General features: G+C 63.2%; 1 protein-coding gene across 1 annotated transcript in view; it reads left to right on the top strand.

Moving 5' to 3' along the window:
• HMCN2 (hemicentin 2) overlaps positions 1 to 27,018 on the top strand; it is a 128,630-nt gene that overhangs the window by 43,202 nt on the left and 58,410 nt on the right. The window contains 16 exon segments of the mRNA XM_045573639.1: positions 1,802 to 1,990; positions 2,823 to 2,918; positions 3,152 to 3,279; positions 5,133 to 5,277; positions 8,706 to 8,818; positions 8,946 to 9,105; positions 10,611 to 10,776; positions 19,064 to 19,191; positions 21,419 to 21,673; positions 22,299 to 22,385; positions 23,702 to 23,896; positions 24,478 to 24,608; positions 24,879 to 25,026; positions 25,337 to 25,463; positions 26,151 to 26,305; positions 26,588 to 26,866. Coding sequence (XP_045429595.1) covers positions 1,802 to 1,990; positions 2,823 to 2,918; positions 3,152 to 3,279; positions 5,133 to 5,277; positions 8,706 to 8,818; positions 8,946 to 9,105; positions 10,611 to 10,776; positions 19,064 to 19,191; positions 21,419 to 21,673; positions 22,299 to 22,385; positions 23,702 to 23,896; positions 24,478 to 24,608; positions 24,879 to 25,026; positions 25,337 to 25,463; positions 26,151 to 26,305; positions 26,588 to 26,866 — 2,502 coding nt within the window.

Genomic DNA, 27,018 nt, shown 5'->3' with positions numbered 1-27,018 from the left:
TCAGTTTCCTCATCTGTAAAATGGGGCACTGTGCTGTGCTACCACGTCCTAAGCCTGCTGAGGCCATGAATGAAGTCCCATTCCCGGAAGCACGCTCGCCATGCCTGGCACTTAGGAGGCATTTGAAATGCTGCCCTTGATACGTGTTCTTTGCTTATCGTGATGAGGGTCTGCCCCGTCTCAGGGGAAAGTTTGGGCCTTGGAGGAGCAGGAGGAAGAGTGTGCGCCTCACAATCGCCCAGATTCGGGAGGCAGTCGGGCTGTTTGGGGTCTAAGGAGGGAGCTAGGGAGGGTAGCTGGGAGGCCTGCCTGGAGGAGGGGGCTTGGGGCTGAGTCCCGCAGGCAGGCGGAGTGGGGTGGAGAGGCAGGCTTTGGGGGGTGGGAGGATGCCAGAGTCATGCCCCCAGGCCCAGGCTCAGGGACCCATCAGAGACCAGCCGGGGGCAGAGGCTTTCTGAGATTCTGAGTCTCAGCTGGAGGCCCGAGAAGAAAGAGGCGTGGGTGGTGTCTGAGGCTGAGGGAGTCCAAGCCCATCTTCCTCCCTGGAATTTTCCAAATGGCGTTCCTAATCCCGAGGCCGGAGGGAGTCTGACGTCATGGCTTGGACGGACGGGGCCATTTCTGGAAGGAGATGGAAGGATCAGGGAGGCGGGTGTTTTCCGTGCCGCGGGATGTGAAGCGGAACAAAAGGTGGGGCTTCTGGCCCCGGGGCTGAGGCCGGGCCCGGGGCCGGTGTCCAGCGGCTGCAGGCCGGGCGGGACCTGGCTGGAGAGGGGCCCGCTGCTGGCCCGCTGCAGGCCCAGGACGGTGAGAGTCTGTTTGGGAAAGAACTCTGTCCTCCTGATGGTGAAACAAGAGGCACTCAGAGGAAAGGTCTGCAAGAAGCTCCGCTCTCTGATGGCGGCCCTGACCTTGGGGAGGGGCCCGGGAGCTGGGGGTGCAGGGGCAGAAATTAGGGGACATTTCCGTGTGTTTACATTTTTTATAACTCGGGTGAGCAGGGAAGCCTGTGCAGAAATGTCCTGGTGTAATTTTTTTTTAAAAATTATTTTTATGCCCCGCCAGCGTGGCTCAGTGGTTGAGCGTTGACCTATGAACCAGAAGGTCACGGTTCGATTCCCCATCAGGGCACAGGCCCCGGTTGCCAGCTCGATCTCCAGAGTGGGGTGTGCAGGAGGCAGCCGATCAATGATTCTCTCATCATGGGTGTTTCTCTCTCCCTCTCCCTCTCTGAAATCAATAAAAGAATATATTTTTTAAATAACAAAAATAAAAAAATTATCTTTATAATTTACAGTATTACGGATGTCGAATTTCCCCCCCATGGACCTCCCTCCTCCCACTGGTGTGGTGATTATTAATTACAGCCTTTCTCTCCAGTGTGCTCGTTGGACATGCTATTCATACACAGCGCGTTGTGGTTGTGTAGTGGTGTTTTCTCTGCTCGTTACAAAAAGTCCCGCAAACAGGAAGATGTGGAGGGGAGAGTAAGGATGGCAGCCGCCCCCCACGAAGCCGGCCCGTGGGGGTGCCGGTCACCGAAGGGGCCGTGGAGATGGTCGCTCAAGTCCAGGACACAAGAGCTCCCTGTCCTCGGAACTCTGCCTGGAGCCCGCACAGGCCTCTAAGGCGTGCGGGCAGCTTCACGCCCCTGAGAGTGCAGGGGAGGGGGTCCCCACCAAGCTCAGGGTGGCCTCGGGGCCCTGACTCAGCCCCCAGGCGCACGGCCAGGCTGGACGAGGGGGAGCAGTCCCCTGGGGGCTGGGCTGGTCCAGCCGCGGTGACGGGCCCCTCCCTGCAGATGCGCCCCAGCTGATGGAGCTGCCACGGGAAGTCAGTGTGGAGCTGGGCAGGAGCGCCCTCCTGGCCTGTCGGGCCACCGGCCGCCCGCCTCCCATGGTCACCTGGCGCCGGGGGGACAGCCGGCCGCTGGAGCCCGGCCGGGGCAGCAGGACCGGGCAGCCCGAGGCTGGAGTGCTGTTTTTTGAAAGTAAGAGCTTGGAGCTGGGGGAGGGGGAAAGGGAGACGGGGTGGCCTCAGTCTGGGTGGCTGGGAGCAGGACCCTGAGCCCAGCACTGACCATGGGTGATATTTGGGGTCATGACTAACTGGGCAGCAATGGCCAAGTCATTTCACCACCCTGAACTGGTCATGGTAATGACAGTGACAGTGTTACCACCTTGGGTTAATATTATGGTGTTAGCCACCACCGTCATCACCATCATCATCATCGCCATCACCATCACCACCACCATCACACCACCAATCACCATCACACCACCAACCACCATCACACCACCAATCGCCATCACACCACCAATCACCATCACACCACCAATCGCCATCACCACCGACAATTGCCATCACCACCAATCGCCATCACCATCACCAATCACCACCACCAATCACCACCACCATCACCACCTCCAAACACCATTACCACTATCACTACCACCGTCACCATCGTCATCATCATCATCGCCATCACCACCCCTGCTGAAGCTACACTTTGCCATGTGCGAGGCTGGGTGCTGGACGTAGTGTCCACATCATCTTATTGACCCTTTTCCCAGTCCCACTACAAGGCAAAGGGATGGATGAATTAGCCCCATTCTACAGATGAGCAGGTTGAGGCCTTCTCGCCCTTCCACAGCCCGGCCCTATCCCCCATCCCTCTCCTCTCTGCCATCCCAGCCCCCCACCTGACCCCGGCAGGGCCAGGCTGTGCCACGGGCTGCCTCTGAGCTGGGGAGCCGAGCCCGTGGGGGCTGGAGCCGTGCCCTGGCCCCCAACAGCCAGGCCCACCTCTCTCCCGTCCTCAGGTGTGGTCCCTGAAGACCAGGCCGTCTACGTCTGTGAAGCACAGAATGTTTTTGGGAAGGTCCAGGCGGAGACCCGGCTCCTGGTGACGGGACACGGTTCGCTGGTGGATCTGGGGAGGCGGGGGAGGCGGGAGGCGGGAGGCAGGAGGTGGGGACACCCAGGGAGGCCCCCCCATAACCACCCATCCTCTGGGACAGATGTGTCCACGGCCTGGTATCCGAGGGGAGCCACTTCCTGGGCAGGTTCCCGGGGGCGGGGAGGGTGGAGCCTCCGTCCCCACAGATGCCCCGGGGACCCAGTGTGAGCAGCACCCCGTCCTTCCCCACAGCCGCCCCTCAGATCGCTAGCAGCGCCCCCACCGTGCGGGTGCTGGAGCGGCAGCCTGTGTCGCTGCCCTGCATCATCCTGGCCGGGAGGCCCTTCCCCGAGAGGCGCTGGCTCAGGGCCGGCCAGCCGGTGAGTGTGGCCCCGGGGCCGGCAGCGGGGAGGGAGGGCTGCGGGTTCACAGCCCGGCCTCCGCTCTGCTGCTCCCTGGTTCTAGAGGGGCCTCCTCCTTCCTCCCCCTCTTCCCGCCTCTCTCCGGAACCTTCTCTGGTGATGGGCCGAGAGCACTGTCCCCGCTGAAGCAGGAGTGGGGAACATTTTTAACATTGGGATGTTCATACCATCGTTCTGGGCCGTGCAACAGCATCACCTTAAAAGCCAGCCGGCTCTGTTCCAGGGGTCGGCAAACTCAATAGTCAGCAGAGCCAAATATCAACAGTACAACGACTGAAATTTCTTTGGAGAGCCAAATTTTTTAAACTTAAACTTCTAATGCCACTTCTTCAACATAGACTCGCCCAGGCCGTGGTATTTTCTGGAAGAGCCACCCTCAAGGGGCCAAAGAGCCGCATGTGGCTTGAGAACCGGGTTTGCCAACCACGGCTCTTTTGGGTCACTCATTGGATTCCCTCGCCCCTCGTGCCCTGGAAGGGCCGGACCAAAGGATTCGTGGGCCTGACGTAGGCCGCGGGCCGGGCGCTCCCCACCCCGCTCTCCTGGCCTGCCGAGGCGGCCCCCTGGGAGCTCAGCAGGGGGTTGGGCCTCCATAGTGCTGAGGGCTGGGCAGCGGGACTGTCCGGGCACAGACACCGCGCACTGGTCAGCCGTCCTGGCTCCAGGCAGAGGAGCCACCTGTGTGGTTGAAGGGCCGCCCGGCTGCCTGGCTCGGTGCTGGGCGCACGGTGGCTCTCTACCCGCCTTCTTCTCTTCCTGTGCCGCTGCGCCTTCCTTCCCCTCGGTGCTTCAGCGCCATCCTCAGACACACGGGGTCCTTGTGTCCTGGAGGCTTTAAAGAGATGCCCTCACCCCTCCCCCGCTACCCCTGTCCTGGTGGTGCTGTCTGGGCCCCAGAGCAGAGCAGACAGGGGGACCTCCCGGGGAGACCCCCATCCACCCGGCTTGGGTCAGGTGCCTCGCCCTGTCCAGTTAGTCAAGGGCGAGTGGGATGACGGATGTTCTAGGGGTGAGGATTGGGGTGCCAGCACGGCGCCTGTGTGCCCCCCAGCTCAGCCAGGGGTGACCCTGAGTCGGGGCGGTGAAGGATGAGAAAAGACAGACAAGAGGAGGAAAGCTGGGTCTGGGTGGGACGCTGCTTCCCTGCTGGGGACCCCGCAGCGCCACGGATGACAAGCCGTGCCTTTATTTTGTAGCCGATGCCACGAGGCTCAGAAAGGGCGTGGCCAAGACGTTCCATGCACCTGGCCAGGCCTTGTTTACTTGCTGCCCACGTCACTCAGGCAGCGGGGCCACGTGTTCGGCCCACAGGTTCACGCTCACAACCACAGCTGCTGGCCATCACTGTGCGGGAGGCTCTGCCCTCCAGCTGGGGCTTGCACGTGGCCCCGAGAGGACTGTGGCCTCTCATCAGCCCGAGGCTTGAACCTGTGCAGACACCGTGGCCTAAGGTGACCAGACGTCCCGCTTTTTAACAATTTGTCCCGCATCCAAAAGATTTAAAAGATTCTTTCCAAAAATCAGGACTTTTTTGAAACGCCGCGGGATGCGGACAAATTGTTGAAAATCGGGACTGTCCCGCCAAAAGCGGGACGTCTGGTCACCTTACCATAGCTGTGCCCCACAGTGAGGCCCACTACCCCTGCCTGAGTCTTTGGGAAGGAGTGGGGCTGAGCAGGCAGAGCAGCTCCCCTCCCCCCCGCTCCCCCGCCTTCTCTCGGCCCGGCCCGCGCCCTGTGGGCCTGGCGGGCAGTGTGGTTCGGAGGGCTCCGAGGGGCCTGTGCTCCGAGCTGAGCTCCGCGCCCTCACAGCTCCCTGCCGGCGGCCGGCACTCTGTCCGAGCGGACGGCAGCCTGCACCTGGACCGGGCGCTGCAGGAGGACGCGGGCCAGTACCGCTGTGTGGTCACCAACGCAGTGGGCTCCCAGCACCAGGACGTGCGGCTCGTCGTCCAGGGTGAGCCCGGGCCCAGGCTGAGGGGTGGGGCCGGGCACTGGCCGGGATCAGGGTACTTGATCTTGAATAGCTTTGTTTAAAAAAAAAAAAAAAATGGCACAAGTAGTACATGGTCACTGTAGGAAATCGAGAGACCAGACAGATAATAAAAAATAGTCCTATAATATGCATAGCTAAGATTAACCAGAATAACCTTACATTTTAGTGTGTATCTTTCTTTTAAAAAAGAAATACATCTTATTGATGCTTTTTCAGAGAGAAAGGGAGAGGGAGAGAGAGTTATAACATGGATGAACTGCCTCCTGCACACCCCCCACCTGGGGATGTGCCCACAACCAAGGTACATGCCCTTGACCGGAATCGAACCCGGAACCCCTGACTCTGCAGGCCTACACTCTATCCACTTAGCCAAACCGGTCAGGGCTTAGTGTGTATCTTTCATACTGTGTACAAATGTGAACTTACACACATACACAGCTAAATACTTTTAAAAAGTAGTTTTATTAGTTTTTAGAGAAAGGGAGAGGGAGAGAGAGAGCGAAACATTGCTGGGCTTCCTGGGGATCGAGCCCACAACCCCAGGCATATGCCCTGATCAGGAATCCAACGGGCAATGTTTGGTACACAGGATGACACCCAACTGACCGAGCATTAATTATATATGCATCTCTACTTCTGTCCACCTGGGTATGAATTCCTTATAAACACATACACATACTAGTACACATTTAAAGCCATGCTAGGGCCGCATCATCACGCCTCTGTCTGAGCCTGCGTGTTTCCGTGGCACTAGATTGTGTGATGGTTTCCATCAGTAAGTTCCCAGAAGCACCGGCTGAGCCGTGAGCCTCTGGCTTGTGCCTCGCGTGAGCACCCGGGTAAACGCCTCCGCCCTTGGCCGCAGGGCCGATTCTGTGCTCAGGGTAAAGCCCGCGATGAGGAGCTGAGCGCCGAGTCACAGCGATGGCCAGTTGTTAGGGCTTTTCGGTGTTTTCCCAGTTCCTCTCCCACGCACAGCGCTGGTGTCACAGTTTCCCTTCGCTCTCCCACCCAGGCACCCGGTGATTGAGCATCAACCCACCCAGGGCCCCGGTATTGAACCAAGAGGTCACCGGTTCGATTCCCAGTCAGGGCGGGCCCGGATCGTGGGCTTGATTCCCAATAAGGGGGGCAGCCGGTCAATAATTCTCTCTTATCATTGATGTTTCTGTCTCCTTCCCTCTCCCTTCCTCTCTGAAATAGATATTTTAAAAATGGAAAACTCTGTTATGTAGATTTTGTATAAGACGAGACATTTAAAGGAAGCCTCATTATATTTTGTCTTTTGCCAAGTCTGTTAATTCCCTCTTTTTATTTATTTATTTTTTTTATTATTATTTTTTTTAATGTATTTTATTGATTTTTTACAGAGAGGAAGGGAGAGAGATAGTTAGAAACATCAATGAGAGAGAGTCATCGATCAGCTGCCTCTTGCACACCCCCTACTGGGGATATGCCCGCAACCAAGGTATATGCCCTTGACCGGAATCGAACCCGGGACCTTCCAGTCCCTAAGCCAACGCTCTATCTATTGAGCCAAACTGGTTTTGGCTGTTAATTCCCTCTTTTTTAAAAAAAAATCTTATTTCAGCCAAAGCCGGTTTGGCTCATTGGTAGAGCATCGGTCTGCGGACTGAAGGGTCCCAGGTTCGATTCCGGTCAAGGGCATGTACATTGGTTGCGGGCACATCCCCGGTAGGGAGTGTGCAAGAGGTAACTGGTCGATGTTTCTCTCTCATCGACGTTTCTAGCTCTCTCTTTCCCTTCCTCTCTGTAAAAATTCAATAAAATATAAAATTAAAAAAAATCTTATTTCATAAAATCCCCCCGGGACGAGCGGGAAGAATCCACTATTCTCCATGTTTTAGGGGAAAACCAACGTTCGGGCGGAGGCTGAGTCTTGTGTCCCCATAATTCCGACAGGGGTGAGAGGTGAGGGGCAGGCTGCACGGAGACCTCTGTGGGGGCTGCGTACGCTTCCCTTCCTTTTCCTCGCTGCTCCCAGAGGCAGGCTTCCCGGAGTTAAGGAGGCTGAGGCTCAGAGGGAGAAACTCCTCCAGGTCTGAGGGTCAGCGGCCAGGCTGCCTTCACAGAGCGAGTCCTGGGTTCGAGGGGCTGGGAGAGGAGGGTGTGTGAACACGCTCTGGTCTGCCCCCACCCCACCCCCTCCTCTTAGAGACCCCGTTTCTATGCGTGCGGGTCTGGATGGTGCCCAGGATGGCCGTGGCACTGGTTCCCAAGTTCCTTGTTCTGTGAATTCTGTGTTTTGCTATTTCTCATCTGTCCACCCCCTGAGAGTGGGCAGTGAATTGGGGTTAATTTAGTTGTTTTTGCTGATCAAGGAGTATGGGTGCCAAGAGATGAAATGTCTTATCCACAGTCCCAGAGCACAGAGATGGTGCGGGGGTTCCCAGGCGTGGGCTGCCCTCTGCCTGGGGCCAGACCGCGCGGCAGCGGCTGCTGTGGGGCCATGCTTCCGGTTCTTCTGCTGACGCTGTTGTTTTTAAATTGTGTTAAAACCTACATCACAGAGTTTTCCATTTAAAAAATATTTTATTTCAGAGAGGAAGGGAGAGGGAAGGAGACAGAAACATCAATGACGAGAGGGAATTATTGACAGCTGCCTCCTGCACACCCTCATGTTGGGGACGAGCCTGCAACCTGGGCATGTGCCCTGACTGGGAATCGAACCGGTGACCTCTTGGTTTGTGGGTTGATGCTCAACCACTGAGCAACACTGGCCGGGGCCTATTTTAACCATTTTTAAGGGCACAATCTAGTGTAGGGGTGTCGAACTCAATCAGAGAAGGGGCCAAAATCTAAAATCCAGCCTAAATCGCGGGCCGAATGGTTTACTGAACAGTCATAAACTGTCATTGTGATGGAAAAGCAGCGGAGTGCAGTGATGACAGCGCGGTGCGGGCCACATTGCAAGGCCTGGCGGGACGGATTTGGCCCGCGGGCCTTGTGTTTGACACATGTGATCTAGTGACAGGAAGTAGATTTTCCTTTTTGTATAACCAACACCACCACCATCTCCAGAACTTTCTCGTCTTCCCAAACGGAAACCCTGTCCCCATGAAACACTGGCTTCCAGCCCTCCCCCAGGGCCCCGCATTCTACATCCTGTCTCTGGTTTGCCCACTCCGGGCTCCTCGGAGAGAGGGGGTTATGAAGGGGTTATTTGTCCTCTGTGTCGCTTATTCCGCTTGGCATTATGTCCTCAAGATCGTGCCTACTGTAGGATCCGATTTTCCTCCTTGTCGAGGCTGGAAAATACTCAGTATGTGCACCCCGAGTCCTGTTCATCCCCATCCGTTGGTGGATTTTTGGTTGTTTCCACTTATTGCTGTGAGCTGTGGTTTACGGAGCCGGTTTGCTCTTTAAAGTGCCCCCGAGGATCCGCTCCACGGCCACCCACCACGTCACCAACGAAGGGGTCCCGGCCTCTCTCCCCTGCGTCGCCTCGGGGGTCCCCGCCCCCACCGTCACCTGGACCAAGGTAGGCGGAGCCTGTGACCACGGAGGGCACCGGAGGGCCAGGCCCCGGGCATGGTGGAGAGGGGTGCGATGCCCACGGCCGTGGGGGCGGGCTCTGCGGGTGCCACTCACCGGCGCCCCCACCCCAGGAGGCCAGCGCCCTGCCTGCCGGCGGTCCCCACTACACCGTGAGCCAGGACGGCACCCTGGTCATCGCCCGGCCGGCCCCTCGGGACGCGGGGGCCTACGTCTGCACGGCCACCAACAGCGTGGGCTTCTCCAGCCAGGAGATGCGGCTGTCCGTCAACAGTGAGTGCGGGTGCCCCGCCTGGGGGTGGGCCGGGCAGGCGTGGCGTCAGGACCGGGACACGCTGACCGCACGGCATCTTTCCTGAGCTCTGGTCAACCCCGCCCCTACCATAAGGTGACCAGACGTCCCGCTTTTGGCGGGACAGTCTCGATTTTCTGTCCCGCCAAAAGCGGGACGTCTGGTCACCTCACCCCTCACTCCCCTCACAGGAATGCTCCAGCCAAAGCCGCCCCTCTGCCGTGCTCTGATAGGCCGTGCTCTGAGAGTGGCCCCCACTTGCATAGAAGTGAGATCGTGGGGTGGTCGTCTACCTCCGTCTCAGCCGCTGTAGCCAGTGTGGGGAAGCCTGGGAAAGACGCAGCCCTACGCTGGGCCCCGCCTCCAGCTGGGCACCCCCTGCCAGCTTCTCCTCCTTATGCCTTATGCCCAGGCCCTCCGACTTCCTTCCTTTCAATCCCTCGAATGGGCCATGGTGCCTCAGGGCCTTTGCATGTGCGGTGCCTTCTGTTCAGATTGCCCTCCCCCACCTCTCGGCCCACCCGACTTTTCCCACCCGTAGATCCCAGTTCTCCCTGATCCTCGGGCTGAGCCAGATCACCTTGCTGGGGAGGGTGGACTAGACCCTGCACAATGCCCGTCATGGCTGTGAGTGAGTGCTGTGCCTGAGCCGTGAGCCTGGGTGCTCCCTGCGGCCCTGGGCGCCGTGAGGACCGGGCGGGCCTGGCCTGGCTGCTGTCGCCCAGCGGGCCCCGCAGAGCCGGGCCCTCAGCCGCTGCCCGGCCACGTGAGCAGGTGCACGGCCAGTCTCCTGTCGTTTGCTCTCGGAGCCGGTATTTTCACGTTGCAAACACTTTTTTGCAAGCGGGGGCTTCTCTGAGAGGCGTGATGTTCGGGGAACCCCATGCGGGCTGCCTGGGCCTCCACGTCCCCGGCTGGCCGGCCGGTGCAGTGACGGGTGCTCGGACAGGTCCCGGGTGCCTTCCGTGTAGGAGCACGTGGCTGGAAATGGGGGGCGGGAGGCATAAGGAAGGAGGGGTTCGGGTTCATCTCTGCCATCGGAGCCTCCGCTCCCTATGGGAGCCAGGTGATGGGCCCCGGTTCGTGTGACCCCGAAGGAGGGGGCAGCGGGAGACGGGGTGTCCCCTGGTGCCTGGTGTCCTGGGAGGAAGGGGCTGGCCGTGGGGGACACGCACGGAGGGAGGAGGTGAGGACAGGACCTGCCCTGATGCTCCAGGGAAGCAGGAGAAGGAGGGGAGAAGCTAAGGAACGTAGGTGTCATCCCAGCAGGACAAGCTTCCGGAGGGAGGTGGTGGTGGAGAGATTGGAGGGAGGGGACCGGGAAACCACCGGGTCCGAGCCCACCCCCAAATGGGCACTCCCCCATGATGACAGCCGCACCCATCCCCCTGCATGGGAAGCTTCCGGGGGAGCTGTCCTGGTCCCCTCGGGGCCTCGTCCTGTGGCCCCCTCACCCGCTCACAATGTCTGCCTGTTTCCCCAACAGCCAAGCCCCGGATCCACGGGAACGTCTCGCACGATTCCGACGAGCCTCTGAGAGTCACGGCCAAGGCCGGCGACGAGGTGACCCTGGCCTGCGAGGCCCACGGCTCCCCACCCCCGCTGGTGGCCTGGACCAAGGACTCCCAGCCTGTGCCCGCCGGCCCTGACAGGTGACCCCGTGCACGGGCAGGGGAGGGCTCGGGGTTTAGGGGGAACGTGGCCTCAGGTGGCCCGTGGCCCGTGGCCCGTGGCCGGGCGTGTGAGGGCCTGTGGGTGCTCCAGGGGGTGCTTCGGTCCCGGGTCCCCTGAAGCCGCTCCGAGGACCCCCAGAGGGTCCGTGACGCCAGGGGGAGACCCCTCGGAAATAGCAGGCGCCCAGGGTTTCCCTTCCCGGCTGCTGGGAGCTGCCCGCAGACTCTCCTGTGATCGGCACAGCAGCCCTCCCCTCCCCCCCGTGACCTGAGCTGAACTGAGGCTCCTCCCGCACAGCCAGGTGTCCGGGAGCGGGAGGAGGCTGGCTCGGGGGTCCTTCAAAGCCAGGCTGCACGCCCCCGGGCCGGGGCGTGGGGGTGGCGGTTCCAGACGAGAGAGGCCCCGACACTCCTGGGTCCTTGACCCTCGGAGGTGGGGGGCGGCTGCAGCTCAGGCCGGTGACATCAGCCCTGGCAAGACCTTTGAGACGTTCCAGACCGAGGTCTGTGTCGTCCCCCACCCCTCTGACACCCCCCCCCCCCACGTGGATCTCTGTGTCAGAACATCTGTTTGCTGAGCCTTCCAAACCTCCAGCTTGTAGGCAGCTGGGGCCTGTGCCTGCGCTGGGTCCCCCCACTCCATGCCCCGTGGGTGTCTCTGCGGCTCCAGATGGTGCGTGGGTATCGGGGGGTGGGGGGGTGGCCATCTCTCCCGGGGAGCCTGGTCCCAGCCGCTTGGTGGGCGGTGGCGGCCGGCCAGGTGCTTGTGAATTTACGACTTGCTGCTGACACGGGAAACGGCGGTTCCCGCGTGCTCACCCCCCTGCTGTGATGTGGGACGACCAGCCGGGAGCCATAAATCCGCTTTTGCAATCGGAGTCTGCTCTGCTCCTTCTTCCCTGCCCTCTCCACTGCTCGCCGGCTTCCAGCTTCCTCCGGAGATTTATGAGATCCGGGAGAGGATCTGCAGGAGGAGGAGCCCAGGCCTGGGGTGGGCCGGGGTGGGGAGCGCAGACCCCGGAGCCGTCAGCCGTGAGCCGATCCCAGGGGCCGTCGGCATCGTGTGGCCGCCGTTTAAACGCTGCTGGGCGGCGCGGTGATGGATGTGCGGTGCTTAGTCCGCCCCGAGCGCCCGCGGGCCGCTCCCCCGACAGTTGCCGGCTGCTGTTCACAACCCGCAGCGTCCCTGGCGGCTTTTAAAAGAGGTCACAGCTGTCGTCCGGTTCCCTCCTCCTCCTCCCCTCCGCTAAGTACGAAGGCTTTACGGAGATGTAACTCACATGCTGTGCAAGTCTGGTCCTGTGTGTTCGGAGCTGTGCGGTCATCGCCGCCGTCCATTCAGACGGTCCCCCTCAGGCCCCCTGCACCCCCATCCTCGCTGGCAGCCTCTTCCCCTTCCTGCCCAGCCCCTGGCGGCCGCCAGCCTGCTTTCTGCCTTTGGATCGACCTATCGCGGCCGTCCCGTGTCCGTGGAACCCTGCCGTGTGTGGCTTTCAGCGCCTGGCTCCTCTCAGCAGCCTGCGTTCCGGCTCCTGCGTGTCCTGGCGCGGGCCAGAGCTCCGTTCCTCTCCGCGGCTGATCGGTGCGGCCTGGCCGCCTGGCGTCGGTCCATGAGCTGCGGGAGGGGCACTGGGTTTCCACTTGGTGACCGCGGACGACCGCCCGGCTCGGAGGGCAGTGAAGCTGTGAGTGAACGTCACTCGCAGGTTCCTGGGCCCCCGGTTCCGTTTCCGTGAAACGTCCAGCGCGCGGACAGCTTCCCCACACAGAGCCCAGCTCGGTCTTCTCACAGACACACAGCCATTCATTCACCCGGATTTAAAAACTGCACGGACACACACACGGGTGTGTGTGTGTGTGTGTGTGTGTGTGTGTGTGACTGCGGCGGGCGGGCACAGGCTTGCTGTCTGCCTGATCTTCCTCCTTTTCCTTCTTGCTTTTTAAAATTGCATTTTTATTGGTTTCAGAGAGGGGGAGAGAGAGAGAGAGAGAGAGAGAGAGAGAGAGAGAGAGAGAGAGAGAGAGAGAGAGAAACATCGATGATGATAGAGAACCAGTGATCAGCTGCCTCCTGCGTCCTCCCCACTGGGGATGGAGCCCACCACCCACATGTGCCCTGACCGGGAATCGAACTGTGACCTCCTGGTTCATAGGTCGATGCTCAACCACTAGTCACGCCGGCTGGGCAGGCCTTTTCCTCCTCCGAGGGCGTCCCGAGCTCAGCTTCAGAGCTGCCATGCGGGGCTCTGAGCAGCATGACGGGCGTGTCCCATGCGGGCACGCCCTGCCCTGTGCGCTCACTGCAGGCTTCTGGGGAATAAACCTGTGCGGCTCTATTCTGCCCTCACCGTCGCCACTGCTCTCCGTGTACTCATTTTCTCGATTCCTCCCGGCCCGCGCCCCTTGCTTGTCATTTAAAGGACAGAATAGCATTCCGGGCATCTGTCCCTCCCCGTGGCTGAGCTGTTCTCTGGGGCACGTGCATGGCCAGCTGTGGGCACTAGGAAGCAGGGCCGCTGGGACACCCTCACACAAACGCTCCTCTGTCTCCTGGTCACTCCTTGGGGGACAGTCCCGAGAGCAGGCGACGATCAGTGAGCACGTCTGGTCCTGCGGATAGCCGAGTGCAAACAGCCCGTGTAGGCTGTGAGTTCACCATCGAAGGTGACAGGACTTTGTGACCAACGACTGTGCCGAAACCACGCCGCCGAGGACACGGGCCCGGCTGGCTGAGGTCAGGGCCAGAGGCTGGGCTCCTCTCCCGGCCTCGCCCCCGGCTCGCTGGGTGGACTTGGCCCTCCGTCTTCCCGTCCGAGAGGAAAGGCTGGACAGGCAGCCGAGGCCAGAGCATCTCTCGGCTCCGGTCCCCTGGTCCACCCGGAATGCCGGGCGCGGCGGTGTTTCTAGGCAACAGTGTTTGTTTGTGGCTCTGATGTGGAGCTGGGACAGCTGCTCGCGCTCCTGGCCCGGCTCACACTCCATCCTGGGCCACATCCAGCCACATGGGGGCGGGGGGGAGCGGAGGGGCAGCCGGCAAGGGCGGGTGTTCAACACACCCAGCCCCTCGTGGGCCCAGCTACCCTCTGGCACTGAGGTGGGGGTTGCGGCTGCGGTTCTAGGGACCAGGGGTGGGGGGGGGGGAGTTATCTGCTCACGGGCATGGCATGGACTGCCTGGGCCCCTCCTGGGTATTCGCCTTGGTGGGACCTCACAGCTCAGGCTGCTGCCCGACCTGGTGGCTCTGAAATCTTGGTCTTGTCAGCCTATGGCCAGCAGCTCTCTTCCTGGCAAAGTGCAGTGAATTCAGCGTCTGAGCTGACCCGTGAGGTCACCACAGTGGCCGGCAGGGCGGTAGCAGAGAGTGGGGTGTGTCCCGGGTCCGCCCTGACCAGCTGGTGGCCGTGGAGGCCTCTGCCAAGCTGATGGCACAGGACCCGCCTGCGTGCAGGGTGGCTGGCGGGAGCTTCACGTGAGAGAGTCCACGGGGGGCGCTCAGCTTACCCATAGGCGGCAGCCGCCGTGAGCATGGCGTGGTGTGGGTTTCTCGGCTCGTGGGATGGCGCCTTCTCCCGCTCTCTCGGATGTTGTCATGTGGTGGTTCTCAGGCCCCTCCGCCTGGATCCCCAGCTGGTTTCCCACGCGGCCTCCTCAGAAAGGCCCGTGATGAGGTCAAGCGGCCTTTGGCGGGTGAAGGCCCGGCTGCCTGGTGCAGTGGGTAGGCCCTTGCCCTGTGCAGGCTCAGGCCCCACTCTGGTCCCAGCAGACCGGCACTTGGTGGTGTCTGTGAGGAGGGCTGTGCATCTGCAACCACTGACCCTCCTTCTGGAAGGGTCTGTGCTCTCAGGGTGATGGGGCCTTTAGAAACGGGACAGTGGTACCAACAGCAGGAGGGACTGGGAGCAGACACGCCTGACTGAGGAGGGAGCACTTCCTCAATCCTGCGGCAGCCGGCCCACCTGGACCCTCTTTGTCCAGCGAATGAATGAATGGGTGGGTGGGTGGGTGGAAGGAAGGAAGGAAGGAAGGGAAGTTGGATGGGTGATTGTTGGGTGGATGGGTGATGGTTGGGTGGATGGGTGGATGGTTGGGTGGATGGGTGGGTGGATGGGTGATGGTTGGGTGGATGAGTGGATGGGTGGGTGGATGGAAGGAAGGAAGGAAGGAAGGTTGGATGGGTGGATGGAAGGATGGTTGGGTGGATGGAAGGATGGTTGGATGGATGGAAGGATGGTTGGGTGGATGAAGGATGGTTGGGTGGATGGGTGATGGTTGGGTGGATGGAAGGATGGTTGGTTGGGTGGTTGGGTGATGGTTAGGTGGATGGAAGGATGGTTGGGTGGATGAAGGATGGTTGGGTGGTTGGGTGGATGGAAGGATGGTTGGGTGGATGAAGGATGGTTGGGTGGATGGGTGGATGGTTGGGTGGATGGAAGGATGGTTGGGTGGATGAAGGATGGTTGGGTGGTTGGGTGATGGTTGGGTGGATGGAAGGATGGTTGGGTGGATGAAGGATGGTTGGGTGGATGGAAGGAAGGAAGGAAGCCATCTGGCAGTGACGGGATCACAGGTGTGGTAAGGGCCATGAGGGCTCCAGGAGTGTTAGCCTGGAGCAGGGCTCTGCCTGGGTGGCAGGTGGCTTGCTAGGCACTGAGGACGAGAGGGACCTGGCAGGTGACTGGGGGAGGGATGGCAGTGGAGGTGTGTGCTGGGAGCGAGGTGCGGCCTGGGACTGCCTGCTCCTGGGCACTCCCCCTCCGCGCCCTCTGGCCTCTCTGGGCAGGGAGGCCCCCCTTGGAGCCCGCAGGACCCGGGGACCCAGCGGGTCGTGGGGCCCTCTCAGGTCCATATCCCCCATCTGCGTGGCTGTGGGAACCTGGACGCTGACAGCCAGCGAAAGCTGGAGCCCGGCGGATGTCATAAACAGGAAATTCCCGGGAATCTGGGCGCCACACGGAGCCATCTGGATACTCACGCCACCGGGATGGAGCAGCTGCCGCTAATTACGCCACACGCACACCACAGCAGCATGCTCCCCACGGCTGTCCACGCCCCCCGGCCCCTGAGCCCATCCCCGGGCTGCAGCCCCCAAACCTGCCAAGCTACTGGGAACGTGGAGGGAGAGGGCTGCGGTGGGGGAAGGGCAGGCAGCTGTGGGAGGCCACAGGACGCACTTACCAGCCTTGGGCATCCAGGCGGCCTTCCTGGAGGAGGTGACGTCTAAGTATGAGGTGTGGGCAGGTGGTCCTGTGAACAGGAGGTGGAGGGGTGCCCCGGGCAGGAAGACAGCGTGTGAAAGGAGTGGGGGTGGGGAGGGCCTGTTCCCTCTGGGGAAGAGCATGGTCCAGGGTTCCCTGGGAGGCTGGGCGGGGTTGGAGGGCTGGCCTGTGGGTCCGTACAAGCCATGCTACTGAGCTTGGGTTTTAACCCCCGTCCCCTGGGGTTGCCCACTGCTTGCTTGACACCCGGCAGGACCTGGGCACGCCTGGCCCTCCGCACTGAGCTGTCTGGCAGTGACGGGATCACAGGGCAACCCCAGCAAGCAGTGGGCAAGCCCAGGGGACGGGGTTATAGTGAAGCACGATGTGGCTAGACAGGCACTGAGAGTGAGCATGGGCCCTGTGGGGCTGGCCTCGGCTTGTCCAGCTGGGAAATGGACTCTTGCTTCTTCCTTTCTCCCACGTTGGGCCTGCTCAGGGCTGCCAGCTTATGGGGACGGGCAGGGCCAGGCAGGGTGCAGGCTCTGACTGACAGCAGGGAGGGCCATTCACTGAGCACGTACTCTGTCCCGGGCCCCGTGGGCTGGGCAGGCATCACGTCACTGGGCGCTCACCGCTCCTGTGACCCCGATGCGGGTGCCGAGGCTCAGGAGGTGCAGTCCTTGGCCTGAGGTCAGCCTGGGCGAGGCAGAGGGTGCTCATGCCGGGGCCACCTGTCATCACAGCCCGCTCCCGGCTGCTCTGCCAGCCGCTCCTCAGGACGGGCACTCCCTTCCTGTGTGCCTGGTCCCCTGACACCTGTCTCAGAGCCACCTGGGATCATGTTTCACAGATAGCTAGCAGAGTCTTAAAAAAAAAAAAAAAAAAGACATTTTTATGGATTTCAGAGAGGAAGGGAGAGGGAGAGAGGGATAGAAACATCAATGATGAGAGAGAAACATCAGTTGGCTGCCTCCTTCAGTGCCCCTGCTGGGGGGCCCAGCCCACAACCCGGGCATTGCCCCTACATGACCTCCTCCTGTTCATAGTTGGATGGCAAACCGCTGAGCCACAGCGCCGGGCCCAGCGAGGGGATTCGGGTGAGAGCGATGAAGCATCCACTGCGGGAGCTGGCGGCGTGCAGGACTGCGGCCTGAGTCCTGCTCCTGTGCGTGGGGGACGCCAGACGGCTCGGGGCAGAGAGCTCTGGCGGTGAAAGAGCAAGAGGAGGAAAGGAGGAGGGAAAGAGCCGAAACCGGTTTGGCTCAGTGGATAGAGCGTCGGCTTGGGGACGGAAAGGTCCCGGGTTCGATTCCGAAGGACATGTACCTTGGTTGCGGGCATATCCCCAGTAGGGGGTGTGCAAGAGGCAGCTGATCGATGACTCTCTCTCATCGATGTTTCTAACTATCTCTCTCCCTTCCTCTCTGTACAAAATCAATAAAATATATTTTTAAAAAATCATGTTCAAGAGAAAAACAAAAAAGGAGGGAAAGAAAGAAAGAAGGAAAGAAAAATATGTGTGTAAACGCCCACCCACAGGGGAATGAATTAGGGCGGCGTGATCACACAGGGGAATACTATATAACGGTGAACAAACAAAGAGTGGGTTAGCCACACACACACACACACACACACACGCACACGCACACGCACACGCACACACGCACACGCACACGCACACGCACACGCACACGCACACGCACACGCACACGCTGCACCGTGGATTGTTTCTGGATGCACTGCTGTCGCCATGGTAACAGCTGACCTTTGTGGAGCCCTGTTCTGTTCCAGGCGCTGGGCTCTGAATTAGGGCATTGGTTGTCTGGACAGTTCTGTGTGGGATGTAAACACGGCCATTGTCTCTCTTTCCCAAAAGGAGACAACAGAGGCACCGGGAGGTCAGGTGACTGCCGACCCCACAGAGCGAGCCCCTGGCAGGACAGGGTGGCTGTGTCCAGTGCCAGGAATCCCGAGACCGCCACCCAACAGACCATGTAGAGCTGTCCTCCGAGGACTTGCCCCAGTGCCTGCTGGGTGCCCAGACACACCGGAGGAGGGGGTGGCCAGACAGGGGGCTACTGCTGTCCTGTTGGACAGGTGCACGCCCTGCGCTTTGCTTGCAGCTGCCTCGGGGTAGATGGGGGTGACTGTCACACCCACTTTGCAGGGCAGAAAACTGAGACGTGGGAGTGGGGACCAGAGGCATCGGGCTCTGGAGCCCAGCTGTAGCCCTGTGAGCACAGGCTGGGCGCTGGCCTGAGGAGTCCCCACCCCCTTGCTGGCCACTTGCATTCGAGGCCAGCCTGGGCCAGTGGCCGCGGCTGCCCTCTGTGGGGGCAGGGGCCGGGAGGAGCCAGCACATATGGTGGTGACGTCACGTCTGCAGGCGCCCCCGGGGTCCAGCCCAGCTGCACGAGCCTGGCCGGGGGTCCCGGATCCCTGTGGGGTGGGATGGGACTAGGTGACTTCAGCAAGGGGGGCGGGCTGGGGGAGGGCAGCGAGGGGGCCTCACAGCTTCCTCCTAAGGGCCCAACACATGCCGGGCAGTAGGACCCTGCGGAGCACCTGTCCACAGAGGGCCTCCGGGCGGGCAGATTCTCCCCCAAAGCCATGGGAAGGGCCTCCAAATGAAGCCTCATCCCCCCCTCACCCCTACTCGGGGAAGGGTTGGGGGATGGCACGTGTGTGCGTCGGAGGAGGGGGAGTCAGCGGGGGTCCAGCAGCGAGCCGGTTCTGGGCCCGGGGCCAGCCAACGCAGGGCCGGTTCCCCAGCCTCTCCTAGCTGCCCATTTTACAGATGGGGAAATGGAGGCCCATGAGGTAAAGGGCCCTTCTTCGCCCAGCTAGGGAAGGCTCAGAGTTTGGACTTGAACCCAAGCTGGCAGGCTCCTCATGCCGGGCTCTGTGTCACCGGTTGGGGAGACCTGGCCTCGGCTGGGGCTCAGGGAAGTGGAGGGGGCAGGGGAGGGGGGTGCTGGCGGGCTTCCCCCCGGGGGCGGTGGCCGGTGTGAGCTGGGTCTGGAGGCCCGAGGCCAGCTGGGGTCTCACCGGTGCCCTCCCTCCTGCAGGCATCGCCTCCTCCCGTCGGGCTCCCTGCGCCTGGCCCAGGCCCAGGCCGGGGACAGCGGCCTCTACCAGTGCAGAGCCAGTAACCCCGCGGGGTCTGCCGTGCGGCACTACGTCCTCGGGGTGCAAGGTAGGCCCGGCCGGGGGCTCCTGTCAGGCCCACTGTTCTGCCCTGACTGTCTCGCCTGCCCAGGGCCCTCCCCCAGCTCCATGTGCCAGCTCTGTCACCTCCCCAGGACGTCCCCAGCCTCCCCATCACCCCTACTTCCTGCCCGTCTCCAGCCACGTGTCCTTCCACCCCTTCTCCTGTACCCTTCACCCCCTCTCCTGTGCCCTTCACCCCCTCTCCTGTACCCTTCACCCCCTCTCCTGTACCCTTCACCCCCTCTCCTGTACCCTTCACCCCCTCTCCTGTAACTTTCACCCCCTCTCCTGTGCCCTTCACCCCCTCTCCTGTACCCTTCACCCCCTCTCCTGTACCGTTCACCCCCTCTCCTGTACCCTTCACCCCCTCTCCTGTACCCTTCACCCCCTCTCCTGTACCCTTCACCCCCTCTCCTGTGCCCTTCACCCCCTCTCCTGTACCCTTCACCCCCTCTCCTGTACCCTTCACCCCCTCTCCTGTACCCTTGGGTGCTGAGCACCGGGGGCAGGGCCCAGCAGTAGGGACTTGGGGAGGGACCCACAGAGGGTTCTGGTCCCAGCCCATTGGGGGGCCTGGGTCCCCTTCACAGAAGCCAGCGGTAGAGTCACTCCACCAGAGAGGCCGGGGGCTTGTCATCTCCAAGAGCCCCCAGGAATCGGGGGGCCAGCCAACTAAGGCCCTTGGCCGTGCCCAGGCCACGCCCAGCCGGCCTGCCATGTGCATCCGGCCAGGAGCGGAGAAGGGGTCTCCGTTTGGAAACGCGTGGGGGAGGGACGCTGTTCTGTGACGTGTGGACACTATTAGGTCAGTTTCAGTCCACAGATACACGTGTTATGGGCGCGCAGCCTGCAGATCCTTTACTGCTGGTCTGCGGCTGCTCTCCCGCCGTCACGGCAGAGCTGAGGAGTGTAGACAGACCGTCTGGTCTGCAAAGCCTAAGTATTGACTGGCCGTCAGCAGAAAAAGCCGACCCCTGACCTGAGCGAACTGCCCGTTTTACAGGTGGGCAGGCTGAGGCTCAGAGAGAGAAGGGCCGAGGTTTCCCAGCCCAGGAGAGAGGGCCATGAGCAGGGCTGGGTTGAATCCTGACTCTGCCGCCCCCTAGCTGTGTGACCTTGAGCCAGCCGCGTGGCCTCTCTGAGCCTTAGTTTTCTGTAAAATGCTGATCCCGTAGTTGTCAGAAGGGGGACCGATGGCATCAGGCACTCAGCAGAGGGGAAGCTGTGACTGTTTTCAGCAAGTGTGGGGTGGCGTGGGCGGGACATGTGCCCCTGGGCCCGGGGCTGATCTGTGCCCAGGCGCCAGGTTCCTGTGTAATGGTGCTTTCTCGGGCTCTTCCTCCAGAGCCGGGAAGGGAGTGGGTGTTCCTGACCTTCCCCCTAGCGCCCAGCACCCAGTCCCAGGCTTCCGCTCAGCACCCAGAGCCGTGGGCCCGTGGAGTCCGAGTGTTTTCCTGGTCTACACCCCAGGAGGCAGCCTGGGCTCCTGGGCACACAGACCCAGGGCTGGGACCGCTCCCGCTGAGGGTGTGGGTGACTGCAGGTGGGAAGGGCCACAGCAGAGGGAGGGCGGGGACCCTGAAAACACGCCTGGGAAGGAGGTGAGCTCCGGGCAGGAGGGGTGGAGGGGAGCGGTGGGGGTGACCCGCCAGGCCATGCGGGTCTGAGCAGCTGTTCCGATCCCGGGCAGCGGTGCTGAGGGGCCTGGGGGCGCACGGCCCTGTGGCTGTGAGGACAGAGCTGGGATGTGAACCTTCCCCTCTGCGCGTGCTGCCTCCCAACCTGGCCGTCCACCCAGTCAGTCCCCTTGCCCCCAGCCTCAGTTTCCCCATCAGCACTATTATGCGGGGTGCTCCCCCCAAGAGGTATACACACTCTGAATGACTATGCATCCCGGTGGGTTAGATCTGAAAAGAAAGAAGCATCAATTGAGCTCTCTGCTCCTAAGTGTGCATACATTTTGGGGGGACACCCGTGTCCCAGCTGCTGGTTTTCCAATGATGTTGGCTGCACTTGGGGCCTGGGGTGGGGCTGAGGGAGGGTTGGGGTGGGGGAGTGAGGAGCGGGGGTCAGAGGCCGGGGGCAGAGGGACTGACTGGGTGGAAGCGGGGGTGGGGAGGGTGGAAGGGGTTGGGAGTCCTCTCCATGGATCTGGCCTCTGTGACTCCCCACCCAGGCCCCCCGCCTTGACCCCCTGTCCATGTCCCCGTCAGTCCCCCCTCAGGTGCAGCCAGGCCCCCGGGTCCTGAAGGTCCTGGCAGGCGAAGCTGTGGACCTCAACTGTGTGGCGGAGGGCACCCCGGAGCCCAGGCTGAGCTGGTCCAAGGATGGGGAGGCCCTGCAGGGCGGGGGCCCCGAGGGCTCCGTCCACTTTGCAGCCGTCCGGCCTTCAGACGCCGGCTTGTACCGCTGCGAGGCCACCAACAGCGCCGGGGCGGACGCCTGGGAGCTGGAGCTCAGGGTGCTGGGTGAGTCCCTGCACCCCGTCTCCCCACCCCCCACCTCCCCACCCGCAGCCCGGCCTCCGAGAGGCGTGTCCGCTCCCCTGGGCTCAGGGCCTGCTGGCCCCGCCTTCCGCCCTCCCCAGACCCCATGGGAACTCTGTCCACTGGGGAAGGGATTGACAGGCAGGGCCTGGGCCCCAGCCCAGCCCGCTCCACTGACCAGCTGGACAGCTGTAGGCCAGTCATTGACACGCTCCGATCCTCAGTTTTCTCACCTGTAAAATGGGTTGGATGTGAGGGGGCAGGGAGGGACTGTGTGCAGAGCCCCTGGTGCGTGGAAAGGTGTGGTCCAGGTTTGTTAAATCCCTCTGCTGTGGATGTAAAACAAGGCCAGCTGTTACCCGGAAGCACAGCCGAAGGGGAACCCCAGCCTCTCCAGCCCGCTGCGTGGCCCTGGTGGCTTCTCCGTGGCCGCCCTGTGGGGGGCCAGCCAGCTCCACGCCCGGCTCACTCAGCTGAGCTGAGGGCTGCAGCACAGGGCTCGCAGCCCCGCATGTCCGGCCGGAGCTCCGGAGGGGGCCCCTCCCCAGTGGCCCTGGCCCAGGCTTTGGGCCCGGGGAGTGAGTGTGGCCACGTCGCCTCCCACCAGAGCCGCCGCACTGGGGAGCCGACGAGACCAGCGGGCTGCTGGAGAGGGTGGCCGGAGAGAACGCCAGCCTGCCGTGCCCCGCCCGAGGTGAGGCTGGGCAGGGCCCCGGGGGCAGTGCCGGGGTGATGGTGGGTGTGGCTTCCTCACTCCTCGCCGGGCGTGCCAGGCACCTCACCCCCTCCTCACCAGTCCCGGCCCAGAGAGGGGTCGGTCACAGGCGGGGTCACACAGCCAGGGGTGCTCACGAGGCGGGCATGGTGAGACCCCGGCCCCCCTGTACCCCAGGATGGTAACAGTTGGCCTGAGCAAGCCCAGGTCCTGGTGGTCGGGGCTCGGTGGCCCCCTCTCCCCAGGCCTAGACTTCCTCACAGAGTTGGACTCACAGTCCTGAGCAAACCAGCCCCCCAGGCCCCTGTGGGGCGGCAGCTGTGTGGGAGGTGACAGCCAGCTCTGCGGCCACCTGGCCCGCGTCGAACCATCCCAGCTGTGAGCTGGGGCACTGGACACCTCCTTCCTGAGCCTCAGCTTTCTCATCTGTAGAATGGGGCCATGCAGGGCTGCTGCTGGGAGGGCCGGGGTGGGGGGGCAGCCTGAGCTTCAGGTCCCGGCACCGTGCCTGGCACAGAGAGGGGCCCGAGGGAAAGTGGGGAGGAAAGGATGGGGGTGAAGGGAGGCTTTGCCCTGCCGCCCAGGCAGGTCCGTGCCCGCTGAGTTGCTTCTCTTGGCTGTGGGCCTCTGGGACCCGGGAGAGGACATGTCGGCCCTGTGCGTGGACGGCTCTCAGGGAGGCTGGGGTCGGGTGTCCCCTGGGAAATGGCAGCTTCCCGAAGCCTGGCAGGAGCCGGGGCTGGTTCTGGTATCAGCTGTGCTTCCTCGAACCACACGGGCCAGGGAAGTCTCTGGACCAGGATGAGGGGGAGGCCGGTGGGAGACAGGCACCCGGTGGGAGCTGTGGGGTCCTGTCAGCAGAGCTGCCCACCTGCAGGGACCCAGCGGCCCTGCCCTTGACCATGGCGCCACCTCGTGTGGGTCTCTGGTAATAGCAAGCAGCCACTCTGCACTCTCTGGAGGTGGGACCCACCCACCCAGCCACCCAGCCCCGAGTCCTGTACTGGGTGCCTCTGGCTGCCCACAGCCGGATCCTGGCCTCTGGGCTGGACTCAGCCTCGCCAGCATAGCGGAAGCCCCAATGGTGACCACTGCTGGGCCCTGGCACCTGACCCCCGGCTGCCTTCCTTTCACCTCAGTGGCTGCCTGGTGGGCAGTGCTGGGCATGACGGTGGCTGGAGGGCTCAGAAGCTCATGCAGCTTTGTTGGGGGAGTGCAGGGGGGTTGGGAGGGGGACGGTGCGGGTGGGGAGGGGAGAGGCAAGTGTTCACACTGCTGACCCCCGCCCCGGCCAGGGACCCCCCAGCCTCAGGTCACGTGGCGGAAGGGCCCGTCGGCGGAGCCGCTGCGCGGCCGGCCGGGGCTGGCGGTGCTGGACGGAGGCTCCCTGTTCCTGGCCGAGGTCTCCCCTGGCGACAGCGGCGACTACGAGTGCCAGGCCACCAACGAGGCGGGCTCGGCGTCCCGGAGAGCCAAGCTGGTGGTCCTCGGTGAGCATGGCCCCCGCGCGGGGCGGCCGGCACCCACCTCGCCGGGACGGGCTGCCCGCGGTGCCCGGGGCGGGGAGCGCTCGGGGCGGCGGGAGAGTGGCCGGCCGTGTGGGCACCCCCCTCCGGAGGGTGAGGGGGCGAGCCCGAGCTCCATCAGGGCCTCTGGATGGTCTGGGGGTGACTTCATACAAGGTGAGCGCCGCTGGCCGCCCCACTGAGACCTGCTCACCCACCCCACCCACGTGCCGTGGGCAGAGGACAGGGGCCCTTGCCCTCCTCGTGCCCATCCTGCAGGGGTGGGGGGCAGTTTAATGGCTCCTCATGGGCCCCCTTCGGCCCCCTGTGACCGGCACCCGGCTCTCCCTGCGGGGACTTGCCTGGACGTTTGTCCCAAAGACACACCCAGGAGACTCCCGCCGGGGCCCTCGCAGGGACCGTGGCGATGGGGGAGTGTCGGCCGGGTGGGCCAGGCCTCCGGCATCTTGCAGAGCTGCGTGCCAGAGAGGGCGCCCCTGGCTGGCACCGCCGTCGGGCGCCGGGGACTCTGGGGAGGAGGCTCCTCTACCTCTCCCTGTGCCCAGTGCCCCCCAGCATCCGGGAGGACGGACGCAGGGCCAACGTGTCGGGCATGGCCGGCCAGTCCCTGACGCTGGAGTGCGACGCCAGCGGCTTCCCAGCCCCCGAGGTCGCGTGGTTCAAGGACGGGCAGCCGGTGGGTGTCCCCCCCGCCACCCCGGGGCGGCCAGGTGAGGGTGGGGCTGATGGCAGGGCGGTGTGACCCGTTCCCTGAGGGTGCTGGGGCTCAGGGCTGGGAGGACTGAGGCCTCACAGGGAAGCCTGGAGGGCTGCATGGTGGCGGGGACACGGCACTCTTCCAGGGTTCCCGTCACCAGCCCAGCCAGCTCCGGGGACCTCAGTCCCCTTATTGCCAATGAAGGGGCTCCACACCCCGTCACCAGCTCCCTCTGACCTCTTTGCCCAGATCCCGGACGGGGACAGCCACCGCCTCCTGAGCGAGGCCCGGGCCCTGCACCTCCCCAGGGTCCAGGCGGGCGATTCCGGCCTCTACTCCTGCCGGGCGGAGAACCAGGCGGGCACCGCGCAGCGGGACTTCGAGCTTCTGGTGCTCGGTGAGTGAGGCTGGGGCGGGGGGGCGGGGGGCGCCGTGTGTGCTGAGAGCAGGGCACAGAGGGGCACACCAGGCCCAGCTCCCCACACAGCTCTCAGCGGACGTTCGACAGTCACATGATTCGCCAAGCAGAGTGCAGGCTGTGCAGGGAGCCCGGTGTGCGGCCAGTCCAGCCGGGGCTTTGGGGGCCTCCAGGCAGGACATGGGAGGGAAGGGGCTCCAGGAGGGGGACCTGCATGGCTAGGGCCTGAGGGGTGGGGGAAGGCAGGGCTGCAGGTGTGAGCCGTCGCACCCCTGCCCTTTGTCCTCAGTCCCACCCTCCGTGCTGGGAGCCGGGGCTGCCCAGGAGGTGCTGGGCCTGGCCGGGGCCCGGGTGGAGCTGGAGTGCCGGACTGCGGGGGTCCCTGCGCCCCAGGTGGAGTGGACCAAGGACAGGCAGTGAGTGGCCTGCCTGCGGGCAGCCCGGGGGTGTCCTGGGCCGGGGGGGCTGGGGGGGCTCTGGGGAGGTTGAATTCAGGGGGGACCTTGACAGGCATCGCACGTGCCACCAGGGCCCAGGCAGAGGGCAGCGTGGGCACCTCCCACCCCAGCCTGGGTCACCCAGCTGAGACCCCACTCTCACCCAGCAGGGCTTTCTCCTCGTCACTCAGCCTTCCTTTTATTTTTAATGTTGTTTTTTTGGGGGTGTGGGGGGATCCACATAACCTGACGCCCACAGTTCAGTGGCATCTGGCAGATCCACGGTGTTGCACAAGCATCACCCTGTCTAGTTCCAGAACATTCCGTCTCCCCAAGGAGACCCCACGCCCATGGGCAGCCACTCCCCCGGCCGCTCTGTCTGCAGATGCACCTGCACGTCCTGCACGGTCCACGCTCCACGCAGCCACACGTGGGGCCTTTGTGTCCGGCTCCTCCCACTTAGCGGTCTGGGGTCAGCGGCGTGGCGGGGTCAGCGCTGACTCCTCCAGGCGCCCGCCCGTCGGACACGTTTAGTCTGATCGCCGGGGCCGGGCACTGGGGCTGTTGGCACCGTCGGACGAAGGGACCCTCTCAGCCTCTTTGTGGTCTGGGCGCCACCCCTGCTTGCGCCTCAGCCTGCGTCCCACCGTCCTGACCTCTTTCCAGGCCGGTCCTGCCCGGGGACCCGCACATCCAGCTCCTGGAGGACGGCCAGCTGCTCCGGATCGCCAGCAGCCACCTGGGCGACGAGGGGCGGTACCAGTGCGTGGCCTTCAGCCCCGCCGGCCAGCAGGCCAAGGACTTCCAGCTCCGGATCCACGGTGAGCCCAGCCCCGCCAGGCCCGCCCCGGGCTGCCGGCCAGGCCCCCTCGGCTGCCCACTGCACGGAGGAAGGGCGAGAGCAGAATCGGGAGGCGGGGGGATGCGCCCCAGGCCAGTAAAGCCGAGGAGGAGGCGGATAGGGGATCTGGACCACTGTCCCCCAAGCCCCATGGTCCCATCCCACCTCGCAGGGGTGATTGTTCCTTTAACTTAAAAAAATCAAGTCCCTTTCTTTAGATGTGATGAGTGACCGCTCCCCTCCTCCCCCCCATTGTCCTCAGCACCTCCCACCATCTGGGGCTCCAACGAGACCAGCGAGGTGGCCGTCATGGAGGGCCACCCGGCGCGGCTGCTGTGTGAGGCCCGCGGCGTGCCCGCCCCTGACATCACCTGGTTCAAGGACGGGGCCCCGCTGCCCCCCAGCCCCGAGGCCGCCTACGCCCGGGGCGGCCGGCAGCTGCAGCTGGCGCGGGCCCGGGGCTCGGACGCGGGCATCTACACCTGCCAGGCCAGCAACCCCGTGGGCGTCGCGGAGAAGGCCGCCCGGCTGGAGGTGTACGGTGAGCGGCCGGGGTCAGCCGGCCGGGGTCAGCTGTGAGCGGCGGCCAGCTGGGCAAGCGGAGGGAGGGACTCTGGGCTGCGAAGGCCTGCCTGGGGCAGGCTCCCTGCAGGAGCTGACTTCTGCGCAAAGGGTCTGGCCAGTGCAGGTGCG

The sequence above is a fragment of the Pipistrellus kuhlii genome, unplaced genomic scaffold (genome assembly GCF_014108245.1).
Source record: "Pipistrellus kuhlii isolate mPipKuh1 unplaced genomic scaffold, mPipKuh1.p scaffold_m20_p_53, whole genome shotgun sequence".
NCBI lineage: Eukaryota > Metazoa > Chordata > Mammalia > Chiroptera > Vespertilionidae > Pipistrellus > Pipistrellus kuhlii.
This window is presented reverse-complemented; position numbering and strand designations above follow the sequence as displayed.